The 13,639-nt window shown below is 35.1% G+C and overlaps 1 protein-coding gene across 5 annotated transcripts in view; it reads right to left on the minus strand.

Moving 5' to 3' along the window:
- Positions 1-231: 231 nt before the first annotated feature.
- Positions 232-13,639, minus strand: part of LOC132914321 (octopamine receptor beta-3R-like) — a 112,416-nt gene continuing 99,008 nt past the window's right edge. For 4 of the 5 annotated variants that reach the window (XM_060973353.1, XM_060973350.1, XM_060973352.1 and 1 more), the window contains 2 exons: positions 13,424-13,535; positions 232-11,275 (listed from right to left, as the gene is read on the minus strand). In XM_060973353.1, the coding sequence (XP_060829336.1) occupies positions 11,065-11,275; positions 13,424-13,535 (323 nt within the window). In that variant the 3' untranslated portion in view covers positions 232-11,064. The remainder of the gene's footprint in view (positions 11,276-13,423; positions 13,536-13,639) is intronic. The other variant, XM_060973354.1, reaches the window with a different exon arrangement.

The following is a 13,639-nucleotide window of genomic DNA, read 5'->3' on the forward strand; positions in this document are numbered from 1 at the left end:
CATCTTACTCGGCGATTGTTGCGCAATCGGTATTTCTGCCAGCCATGAAAATTTATGAAAATCTTGAAAGCTTTTCATCGAGTTTACACTACGTTCAGCGGTGTCTCATTGAACGATGTCAGATGGAAAGCTGTTTGAAAGAACGAGAGAATATAGGTCGTCGTTGTTACTCGTTTATCTTGTCAGGGTTGCTGGGAACTCGACAAACGAGAGAACGAGAAAGAAAGAAAGTTCTTTGATAACTCGTGTGCCGCACATTAGCACAATTTTCTTTTATTTCTCTTAATACTTTCGTCGAATAGTAGGTTCGCTTGCTATTTACGAAACATTGAACCCCGTTCCGAACGAATGTTCCTCGCACGGCATCACACGAAACAGCGTCACATCGTATTTCACATTTCCCTTAACATTAATCGTCTCGGAATACGTAAACGAAACACAAGTAGTAATTCCACAGTACATATAAATACAAATATCTTTTCTTCTGTTTCTTTCTCGTAAAATAAAAGTTATATTTCTTACAAGCATGTATCTATATATGGTAGATAAAACAGAATTTGATTATCGGAACATCAATGAACAAAAAATTTTAGGGATAATACCTCTAAGAAAGAATAGAAATTAAAGTATTTTTTGTTATATTTCTATTCAAAATTTTTTGTTTCTCTTTAGTATGAAATTTTATAAAATGGTTCAAAATAAATTATCTTATTTCGTATACAAACAAAATTACTTGATTATTCGAACAGTTAGTTTGGATAATCAAAATTCTATTGTACGTTTAACGTCTTCTGATTGTAGAATAGAGTTCTTAAGAATCTTGGCTGTCCAAGGCCGTTGTCCTAATATTTGGAACATATATATACATCGCCGTGAAAAAATTGTATTACTCGTTTCACGAACAGATTTTCATCATTATTGAACGATAATTGGCAGATATTTTTTCCCTTCACTTTCCTTTTCATCTGCGCGATAATGTTATATGCCTTGATAATACGAACAATTTCTATGTAGGAAACTTGTTAAAGTTCCATTAGTTCGATACCATCGATCTTTATTCGTGTTGCATTAGCGAAATTCCACGGTATTTTTGCTCACATTTTCCCATTCAAACTTCTTTCTCGGTGGATGTATTTTTTTCGAGTTAAATGTCCAATAATTTGGCAAGATAAACTCTTTCCCAACTCTTTGAAACACCAAAACTCTTATTCTCTGAAATTACTTCTTGTTAATTTGTACGTGTTCTTCTTCTTTCTATCCTTTTTACGAAACAAGTACCAAGCTTTACTTTACTTTACTAAAGACATTCTGTCACATTTCTCTTACATTGCTTTAACATAATCGATGCTGACGCTATATGTATATAAATACTTTTCAAAAACATATTAATATCAGTCGATATTCCGAAGATTATCAGGCAGCTATACAAAAATTAAGTAATCGATACGAGTATAATTTATTAAAACTATGATTAATCTGATTTAAAATTAACCCTCTACGATTGAAATTTTGTTGGAGATTATAGTATATTATAGCTCCCCGTTTTAGTTTGAAATCTATGAAGTATTAAAATTAATAGACATTACAATAGTAAAGTAAATACAATAATGCGGTCATAAACAAACAAGTTAAGATGAACCAAGTGGTTGTTGTGACATTTCAAAGGGAAACAAATTTCTAACACGCACTGTGGAGTTGGACACCGTGAGTGAGTGACTGAGTGAGGGCGCATATGTATGTGTGTATGTGTGTGTTTTGTGCGCGCGCGAGAGAGAAAGAGAAAAAAAAATATATGACATACGAGTATGCAGATCGAGAACGATCGAAGCATTTGGATGCCTTACTTCTTCGTCATACGAGACGCTCGAAAATCACATTGATCAACTCGATAAACTGAAATGTGGAGAAAAATGACGTAATAATTGTAAACATTATTTTTCGAAATTTTCTTTAAAGTTCGTGATTATCTACCCGTAGTGAGTAAATTCATGAAAGAAAGTCCTTTGTTCTTCGAAATGTTGAATATTCACTGCGTACCTGGCTAATGAAATTGAACACTTGATGCAAAATTAAATCGATCGATTTAACTTCTCAGAATGTTCGTGTGTCGCTCAATTACAAGATCACACCCCTTTCCTTCTTCCTCTCGATTCGTTTTACATGAAAGCTACAGTTTGCGACGTTAACTCTGCATACTGTTTGATAACGATTACACAGAGTGGGAGGTGTTTCCTCTCTAAAACCGTGTCGCTACGAACGGGAGCCCGATAAAAAACAAAAACATCTATGAACGTGACGGCCAATGTAACTCCGTGTATCCTACATAGAGAAATAAAGATCAGGTTGATGCATCGAAAGCGACACTTTACATGCTTGTCATTTGATTCTTGGCTGTCAGTAAGCTAAATTCCATTCCAAATTCCTCGAATTCGCTCGATTCTTGTACCAACTATCCGTTATCTGGAAGTTCTCTCAAAAAAATTTTATTTTAAAGTTTATCTGTTTGCGCCGATGTGACTGCTTAATAAATTTTAAACTAACGATTTCCATTGTGTTTATTAATGAAGATAATGCCTATTTATGTTAAAAAAAAAAAAAAAATGGAGATTGCTTAAGAAACATTAAATTTAATATCTTTAAAAATTTATTTACAATTTACTTGTAATTATATTTATCATGTAATAAGTACAGTAAATTATTGCCTAAAAATCGTATTTAGTAGTAGCAATTTCATCAAATTTGATTAGGATAATATTTTCTTTGAAAATTTTCAGATAGAATGCAAAGAGAAATGTATTTAAGATTGACAGGTGTAGCTACTAATTCGTAACAAGATGAAAAACAGAGACTGACGGGAATGGCTTCTTTGAAGCTAAGAACTGAACCGCAAAGTATATACTTGTAGAAAGTGTAAATTTATAGCAGCTTTGAAATTCTTGAAATCTCTAAAAGCGGATTTGTTAAGAACTCTACTTCGGATGATGAAGTTGGATCTATATTGGAAAATAAAATTCTCTCCGTGAAAATTTTTGTAATCTTGCAAACTCGGTTTATAATTTCATAAATTACGGTTTCCATCGGAAATTTAATATCGCTTAAAGATTACTATGGCCTGCACAAAAAGATAAAACGATTTTATATAACATAATCTCTCGATCGATTAAACTTCTTTTTCAAAGTAATAAATTTCCTGTTTGATGTTATTTTTCTCACTTTCTTTTAACTAAATTACAATATCTTATAAATCACTTTCGATCACTTTACTTAGGTATTCATACCGTTTCCGCGCTTCCTCTAATTTATTGACGAGCGAGTATTTTATTAAATGTATTTTATTAAATTAATATCGATAGCTTGTAAATTATAACCTATAAAATTTCATAAATAATATTGGTTCAATCGTGAAAGGCGATATTGATGTAGCAGAATCGATAAGAAGTCAAAATTATAAGTATTTGTCGAGATGTCCGTCCGGATGTTATCGAAAAATCTAGCACAGCAGTTTGTATTGTCACGTGTAACAATGCCATCAGCGCTGCCTAATTGCTCGAAATATAATTCCCTTTCCAATATCACGGTTCTCTGTCGACATATCGACGTCGAATCGACAGACGCAACGTTTTAGGCGATTGTCATTATCGTCGGACAATTCGAATGTAACGAATAGAATTAATCGGAAATTCGAGCGAATCGAGGAGACTGCCGGTGACGTATACGTGGGTCAGTGACAGCGTTCGAGCGAACAAAGCCGGCGACTTTTATCCCTCTTTAGACGCGTAGGCATGTTTGTGAAACAAAAGGAAGGAAATATGATTGAACTTTTTTGCGTATTATTATTTGCGATTACATTTCTCTATATGGTAATATAAATATGTTATTGTACGCTACATGTAGATATATGTTACTGATAAATTAAAATGATACACGATTTTGTCATGTTTAATATCTAAAAACTCAAAATAGTGTCTTTTTTGTTTGTTTTTTTCTTTTTAGGTTTAACACACGGTTAGGATTTGAAACAGTAGAACAGACGAAACCGTATCGTTTAGGATTCCCAAATATTCGAAATATTCGATTTCAAAGATAATAAACTTTCTGTGAAACACAATAACAAAGGTTATTATATGACAGAGTTAATGTTCTCAAAGTAATAAGTTATCCCTATCAAACACAGTAAAGAAGTTAATGCAATAGATATCGTAAATCAAATTAATTAACGATTAAATAAACTTTCTTACATCGATCGATGTCCAATAAGAGAAGAAAATTAAAAGTCCGAGAGTTACGTACGAGAAAGCGTGTTGCGATATTTCTCAAATTATGACCCTGCATCGTATCGTTCGTCCAAACTACGAACTACTACCTACTATCGATTAATCACGCATGCACTAGTTTTACGCGAACAAAATTGGCCATAGTTTGCTAAACTCATTCGGACAGCTGTCACTGACATTGGAAAAACGGAAAAACGGCCCGGTTACCCTCTCGACTGTTTTTCGACCGCTAAAAAATTACTTTTATTATTTTCGCGAGTTAATCCATCCATCGGGAACCTACTCGATCTGCTCGGCTGCTGAACGATGCAAATCATACCATAGCAGTAGTAATAATGATAATAGTGATAATAATAACAATAATAATAATAATAATAACAACAACAACAACAATAATAATAATAATAATAATAATAGTAACAATCATAATTAACGAATCGCATTTGGGAGCGCTGAGCGTATGGATTAAAGGGGAGTGAATTGTGTACACATAAGCAACACGTAAAATACACGTTAATGCTGCGAACGGCACGCTCTGGCCGTGATCATTCACGACTTACAACTTACAAAAACGACGATCACACGTCACGCACGCTTACGACACGCATTCTTGCATCCACGAAAAAAATTCTTCTTCGTCAATGTATGTACAGTACTCGATTAATTATTGCTATAGTACATTTATACAGTCTAGACGCGTACAATAGGCCATATGAATGAAGAATGAAGCGGTCGCGACGTTTTTTACCGGTTTTCTTCCTTTTTTACTTCTTTTCCTCTTCTTTTTCTTGTTCCAGAAGGAAAACTCGACTCGCTACTTTCCGCGGGAATAAAATGACGAGCGCGACGCAACGTGGTGCGTGGAACCAAGGGGAAACTTGGCACCACATACCGTACGTAGATAGATGGAGAGAATGTTCAGTAAGATTCAACTCTCCATTGTGCACTTGTAGTTTCTTTGTTTTTGCTTGCGATACGTACGTCTCTTTTTTATTCTTTTTATCGCTTCAGAAAATTTCGTAAGCTTGTATTGGCCGAGCTTTTTTACTACCGGATCTTGAAGGAGCATCAAATAGACGTAAATACAAGCTCTTAATGAAAGGCTTATCATCAAGAAAGAAATTGCGAAGATTGCAAAATCTTACGGTTAATTGAATTTGGGAATTTTAGTCCGATGTACATTGCCCGTAAGTATACATACATACTATGTAACTATTTATAATAAGAGAAAATATGGACGTTACGTTTACAAAACAAGGTTTACATTTATTAATCGTTTGCAATCCAGGGAATTATAACTATGATTTTATTGTAGGATCTTTATCTTGATAAGCATTATGTTTAAAGTAAGCGAACATAAGTGTATTTTAGATGCATAAATTTCCATTTATAATGGGAACGAATTTTGTAATCTTTAAAATAAAAGATGTAGGATTGATTTTTGAATCGACTAATACGAAGATGGAAAATAGATGAAGGAATTTAGCATCTTTTCTTATAATCATATCGAGTACCGGTCAGTTTTGCCATTTCTTCAAACGATAACTTTCTAAGGAGAAACGTAAATTCTATATGTATATAAATAAGTATAATTTAATAACAGCAATAATCTTAATATAATATCATGTCGATTTTAATCGATTTATAAGCTATATCAAGATCCGGTATTAATGAACTCTGCCTATACAATTTGTTCTACGATGTAGACTTGGCGTGGTCTACGTTATATTGGTTAAAAACTATGTACATACTTCAGACTCAACGGATGAACGTTCACCTTGTCTATTTTCAGTTTTTATTAAACGCAGCTCAACGCTCTTTCCTCGCAACAATCTCATTTTTAATAAATATCGCGTTACAGGTAATACAGCATTTGTTCTTCTCTAATTACAGCTAGGTAGCACTGTTTGTTTTTAAGCTACGTTTCGTTTACGTTTGACATGTTATTTACAAATTAAACGCGACTTCAAACATCTTGCGAGCTAATTCCAAGCCAGTCATTTATTCAATGAACATACATACATACATACATTTGTATATATAAACAGCATGATTTTTTTAAACATAATCTGATCGTTGAAATATATTTTCAACAACATTAAAGAACCTAATGTATATTTATTACACTTACAGAATTTCTACGTAACTTCTAAATTATTGGAGAAAGTATTATAATTATATCTTACAAGTTGCTTTATCATTTCTTAAGAACTGCATTTTGGAAGAAGAAAGTTTCGAAACACAACGATGATTGTATTACAATGTACATAATGTATTATAAATGTAATAATTATCTCATATTGGAAGCAAAACGAGTCGCCGATTTTTCTTCAGATTGTTATCTTTTGACAATATCGATGAGAATGTCGCTTTGTTTCTCGTGTTATTAAGTATCCGAGAAATATCTGCATCCTGGCTCAAGTCCCGCTTCAGGGAAAAACTTGAACCACCTAAAATTATTGTTAAACATTGAAAACATTTTCACATAATACATTTGCCCTTGATCTAAAAGGTAGCTGTACTGTAGTCGTGTCTAAAAATAAAACAAAAATTCGTAGAATGTGCCATTGCAGCAAGCAGATGTCATAAAGTACGACTGGCGAACGAAAAGCGCGCAAGATCCCGATTTAACGAGCCCCATCTATCTAAAGTCTTAGAACGTTTACAGGGCGACGCGTTTCCGGCACGTGAACCTCTGTCGAAATTTGCAATTTCGTTACGTGCCGACGAAAGACATAGAAGAATTCATTTGTCGTTCTCCCCCCGTTTCCGCTTATTATTAATGCTCGCGTCGAGTCTCAGTCTTTCGTTCGACTGACCAGCCAATTCGTTTACGAGCTTCCGGTTGCACGCCAAATCCTTCGAATCGACTTTGTCGAGTGTCATCGAACCCAAGAGACGGAATTCGGCTTTTAGCCTCATCTTCGCAGATATTTAACAACTCCAGTTACGAAATGTACTATTTAATGTTGAAATCGTTAAATTAATCGGAAATATTAAAAAATAACAATGTCGATACATCTATCGAGTTGGCCACCGGGAAAGAATGAGTTAAAAGGGAAGGCACAATATACAAGGTCTGTATCGCGAGAATAACGCACGGTAGAAACGTTAACAGGGATCGTAGAAACGAAGTAGAAACAAGCGTTACAGCGATAGGAGATCGAGCATGGAGATCTAAGGCCCGGTGTAGACGAACGGCTGCTGTCCGTGCGATATCGCTCCGACGATATGTCTGCCTTCGTTGTTCTTAACTGCGTGAAAGAAAGGAAGACATGATCACAGCGATATCGCTCGGACAAAAGTCGTTCGTCTACACCGGGCCAAAAAGCTCGTTTTCAGACGAACGATTTGCGACAAATTGCAGCAGCGGCGGCGTTGGAAGAACAGAGATACAAAGTTGTTCCGCCTAACGAAGAAAGGATAGATTACGTTCTTCCAAGCAGTCGCCGCTGCGGCAATTTGCCACAAACAGCTCGTCCGAAATCGGTGTTAAGCGACCGCCGCGACGCCCGTCCAAAGGCAGCCCGACATGTACGTATGTATGTATCGACTTCGTCATGCAGGAGCAACTTCTGCTCCTTAGGTATATCGACCTCGCACTTACCGCGGAAGAAAATTAATTGCAACGGAATTTTAAGGCAGAGTATGTTGATTGTTTGGAAGATGGTAGAAAATGGTGAAATCAAATAAATCATATCAAATAAGATATTTGTGAATTATTATTTCAAACGAAACTAAACGGTAATATTCTTTTCAATTGTGATTTTAGTTCTTTTCCATATTATTTTTCGAACAATAGCACGGAATTTTTAATATTCTTTGACAAGTTTTCTTAATTTTTATTTCAGCGTCTATTCAATTCTTGTACTCGATATTTTTTTAGATAATTTCTTTACTCGGCATTGGCAGTCGGAAAGTATGGAACAGAAAACGAGATGCGATAGTATCGGTAAGAGTATGTTTGTAGACGAAGAAAAGTTTCGTAATTCCATTACATTTTTAAGGATGTTCGATCCTCGTTCATTTATCCTGGGAAGTGAAACTTCATCAATCAACCATATTCTCTCTTACAAATACAAAAAAAAAAAAAAAAGAAAAAGTTCTGGAAATCTATTTTCTTCTGAGGCTAACGACTGTCAATTCCCTTACTAGAAAGTAATTACTCTGAACTCTCAATCAATCTACATATATACACCGCTTTCGCAAAATTGTGAAAAAAATATGCAAATATCTTGTCTCGTCTTGTACATGTAACTGCGCATTTATCATTCTTAACGTAACGTAACTCATGTGCGACCATTATTTTCATTGTTTCTATATAACAAATAAACTAGGGTTATCTAGTAAGTGAACCGACTGCATTTATTATTTCTATCCTGTATACTAGACCTTTTGTCAAATTTAAATGACCCTCTAATTGTATACAATTCCAATGAAAAAAGTCGCTGTAACACTGCCTTTATTTTTTCACTTCGTTAAGATAAATACGAATGATAAACAACAAAAGCCTACACCTCTCAGAAATAGCTAAAATGGAAATGAATAAGAAGAGCGCAAGATATGTATCACGCATGTATTATTCGGGGACTGAAAGCAAGGGAAAATATAAAAATAATAGAGTTTAGATTCAAAAAATAGGACCATCTTCCATCAACGGTTGATGCAGCATGTACATAACATGTAAAATATGTACGTCATTTACAATTACGCGTCTATATCATATTGTATCGTTTACTACGCCGAAGTGTTAAAATCGAAATCAAACCGTTCAAATAGATTTAATCCCAACTCCATCTTGTGGATTCGGCAATTCGCAATTTCTACGCGATATTAGACGCGCAAAGTTTAGCGATTCGAGGAAAGTGACCGCAACGGTCCACTAATTGCGATCCACGAGCAAGAAGTTTCTAAAATGGGCTTGATTCGAGATTAGAGTTGCCTGAAGATCAGTCTAAAATGGCGTGAAATTCGTTCTCCGCGTTGAATGTTTTAGAATTTGACAAAATTCGCGTGACTCGGCCGCAGATTTCTGACGACGATTAATTAACGTGCTGATAAATCGTGCAAGCGTGACGGCCGTTCGAGCGTGATCGATTTTATCGGCAAAGACAACGCATGCCACGAATCTCGCTTAGGCTCGATGAATATGAGCTGGTTTTATCACACGGACGTTCCCATTATTCCATCGATGGCTATTATATATCCCAACAATGCGTGCAAGTTAACAGATTTTATTACAAGACCTTCTTTTAATCAAATGGAAATAAGAAAAATGTTTTATTCATAAAATTAAGTTAAGTAAACTCTCCAATTTCTAAATTTGTCGATTTCATAGAATCAACAATCCACTTTCATCCACCTGCTTGAAATTACTGAAACTTTTGTACTTTGCGATCATTGCGAATGTATCAAGTTCGTACCTTCGTTTTTCATGAAATACGCTTCCTAACAGAGTGAAAGGAACACGTAAGATAAAACTGACGGGTTTTGAAGAGATAACAAAAAACAGACCATTTTCTTAACATATATTTTCCAGGTAATTAATAGAAAACTAAAGACACAGTCTCCCATTTATTCGTGTAACACGAATTTATCTTACGAATTCTACTTACTCAAGTTTGCAAATGATAAATCAAACGAATGAAAGAAACGGGGGTACTAATCAAAACTTCTATTTTTGCAGGAGACCGCTTGCCTTTAATTAAGATGTGAATCAAGTTCTCTGTCTCGACGGGCCAATTAAAGAAATAAATCGATCGATCATTAACTTCGCCGGTAATGAACTTTTGGTTAATATCTTGTTTTTCGCGAAAAGGAAACGCTATTTTCGTTGTTTTCTTTCTTTTTTTTTTTTTTTTTTTTTTCCTATAATTAAATTTATTCTTCCGTGGTAAAAAATCACAGAACACAAAAAATTATACACACAATGGGAAATTATTTAATCTGACATTTCTTTCTCTTTAAATTTTGTTTCTTATTCTAATTAAACTTATATGATAATTTAATAAACTAAAAATCTAAACTAACGTTCTTCATCTCCTAATTAATCGATGTACACGTGCACGAATTCGTAAGAGAAATTATCAGAATTTCATTTTTCGTCATACTCCGAGGTTACTGTCCTTTGAGTCTACTAACAATAAAAGAAAGGTAAAACTATAAAAGTAACAAATTTATTTATTAAGATAACCGTTGTGCAAGCTATTGTTTCTTGTTGATGATATTCGGAGGAATATTCCTCATAATAGACGTACTTTTTAATCAGAGTTTAAGCTTTATGTTTTACGAATTATTTATTATATTTTATAAATTGCACCGCAGAATCATCCCTTGATCGTTTTCTCATCTTCTTTAATAATTATACAAAATAATCCACACAATATGATTCATGGAATCATTTATCGAACCATTTATTAACTATTTTTTTCATTTTTTTTTTTTCATTTTTTTTTTTTTTTTTTTTTAATAGATGTACAAAAGTTTCCAGTCAGATAGTCTTTTCACTTCATATACCAAAAGCGATATCTTTATGAATTTCAAGTAATGTTATATATATTATTCTTTATCGTAGTACCGTCGTCTTTCGTTATTCCTTCGATCACTCTCGAATTAATCAAGTCAGTAGATTGGATTGGTGACATTATCGACAGACAACGAGGTCCATTATTGTGACGTTTCCTAGCACGGCAAGTTGAACGATCGCTCGGCGAATGAATCGATACCGATTTCTTTTGTGGATCGCAAAACACAGCTTGCTCGACGCGACTGTTCACGGGGGTTTCTTTCGCTAAACGAACTCCGACGGGGTTTTCCAGCAGCTCGCACAGCACGGCAGGGCGCTCATCAGCGTGTCCTTGAAGGCCTCGCGGAAGTCGCGGTTGAAGTACGCGTAAATAAGCGGGTTCAGGGCGCTGTTGAAGTAACCTATCCAGAAGAGGACGGATACCACCGTGTCTGGACAGTAGCAAGCCTCGCCACATAGAGTGGTCGTTAGATACCTGGAAAATAAGAATATTTATACGTCGGTTGGATGTCTTTCTATAAAGTATTAGATTACCTTGCGAGAGAGAAATACAAAATGGGACACGAAGGAAAGTAGAAAGAAGCAAATGGTGAGTGGCAGATCAGCAACTTGAAGGTTGCAGATTTGCTAAAGGGATGGAAATTTATAGAATAGTATGGAAATTCACTTTTCGACGTATGTATATCAATATTAACAGTTACGCCGTATCAAATGTTCAATGGATAACTTTTATTAGGTTCTGGCTTTTTATTTAAACTTTGAGCGAAGAATTTGATAATAATAATAATAATGATAATCTAAAGTGCCTAATTTCCCCGAAGAAAGCTTCGAAATCTTTGAATTTTTAAACTTCCCTCATCTCAGAAGGATGTTCTCCGCCAAGACAAATATCGCTATAAACTTCATTAGTACAGGAAATTTTCGTACAATCTAAATCTAAGCACGTGGTAGTTCTTAACGAAAACTACTATTGGCCTGAACTCTCGCTTTGGAATCGAAGATTCCGAAACTTTCGCCAACTTGAAATTTCCACGCCAATAAAAGCGAGATCTTTATCAGGGACAGTTAACTCGATTAATTTAAGTGATAAATCAAGGTTTCGCGCAATGTATTCAATAGTGGTATCGTAAAGCTGTGCTTGCAACGTTCGAAGTGCGGTTTGACACGGACGATTTTCATTAAATCTGAAATATCCTGCGACTGCTGGTCGCCGTATTATTCCCAGCGGTAAGAAGCTAGTGCCATTTCCTATGGAACACCGTGGCCGCCTCGCTTAGTCAGGAAACCAGTTAGATTCCATGCGAAAAGAGGAGTAAACTCTCGGTAAACTCGACTCGAGATGCACACAGATCGGCTTTGCATTAATAAAAGATGCGGCTGGCTCAGCTTTCGTGAGTATTCACCGACTGTGATGAAACTTGGCCGTCGGAACAAAATCCTGCTGAACAGAAGCTTCTAGCTTCTAGCGAATCTCGTCCGTGCTTATACGCGACCGATACGAATCGGAGTTTCTCTCTAGTCTTGACTCTAGACTCTTCGTCTGGTCTTGGTCCGTTGATGTGGATTTATGAGTAGATAGATGCGAGAGGCGACGCAAGTAGAAAACTATCCAAGTGTTTTATATGAAAAGAATATCTATAGTAAGTAGTGTAGTACGTATTGTAATATACAGAATAAAGAATGAAAGAGGGTAGTACGAAGGTTTGGTAAAAACCTTGATTTTACTTGGTGGTAGCACAAGGAAGCACATTCATATAAATATGTAAATATAAAAAGTGATTGTAGATTTTCCAATATCCAATACAGCATTTAAATACTAATTAATTAAATTCAAATATAGTAAATTTCTCATCGTGTAATAGCACTTTCATCTAACTATGAAAACTTGATATATAATACGAGAATGAAGTGTAAAACCTAATGAAGAATGGCTTCGTTGAAAAACGAGGATATGTGAAAGGAAATGTAGCCGCTACCTATATGTATCACATACAATGAATGAATTGGAAAAAAGTTCGTTTTATCGATGGCGCAAGAAAAATTCATATAAACGTAATAACATATAAAGTACACATATAAATATGTGGTATATACTCAAGCGTTAAAGAAATTTTCTAATCTAAACCTTCCAAAAAGGAAGAAAAGAAACGATTCTTTTGGCATTACCTTCTTTCAAACTACGAGTGGAAAAGGATAGTTTCGCATTCGTAAAGTTAGAAGAATCAGAGAGGTTTACAGAGCCGTGTTTTCTGAGATGGTTGACACGACGTCAAACACGAGATCAAAGTCCCAGTTGACCGATTGATTCGAAATTTTCCATACATGACTTCAACACGCATGCCACAAAAAGCAAAGCTAATAAAAACAAAAAGATCGAGATAATTCGACTTCCAAACCTTGAAATGTCGCGATATTTTCAATTTTCTATACTTTTTCCACTCTAATTCACAATCATAATATTCACATTATTAATTTAGAATCTTTAGACTTATCGATTCAGACAAGCTAAATGACCGGAATATTGCCGGCCAATAAGATACATTTCTTTTAAGGGAAAGTGTGGCAAGTATCTTACAATTTGGTTAATTTGGATTGCTTGGATCGTAACGTAGTGTCTACCTACCAAAGGAAAAATGGCAGCCAGCAAAGGAGGAACGCTCCCATTATTATTCCAAGCGTCCTCGCAGCTTTATGCTCGGCTCTCCAGCTCTTCGTTTGCTGTCGTATCGAAGTACCTGAAAAAATATAAATTTATATTAATATATAGTTCTTAACGTATCGAATAACGTAATACCGTTTAGTTTCGCGACTGAAGTTAAAGGGTACGGTTAAAGTTAAA

The sequence above is a fragment of the Bombus pascuorum genome, chromosome 14 (assembly GCF_905332965.1).
Source record: "Bombus pascuorum chromosome 14, iyBomPasc1.1, whole genome shotgun sequence".
Classification (NCBI taxonomy): Eukaryota; Metazoa; Arthropoda; class Insecta; order Hymenoptera; family Apidae; genus Bombus; species Bombus pascuorum.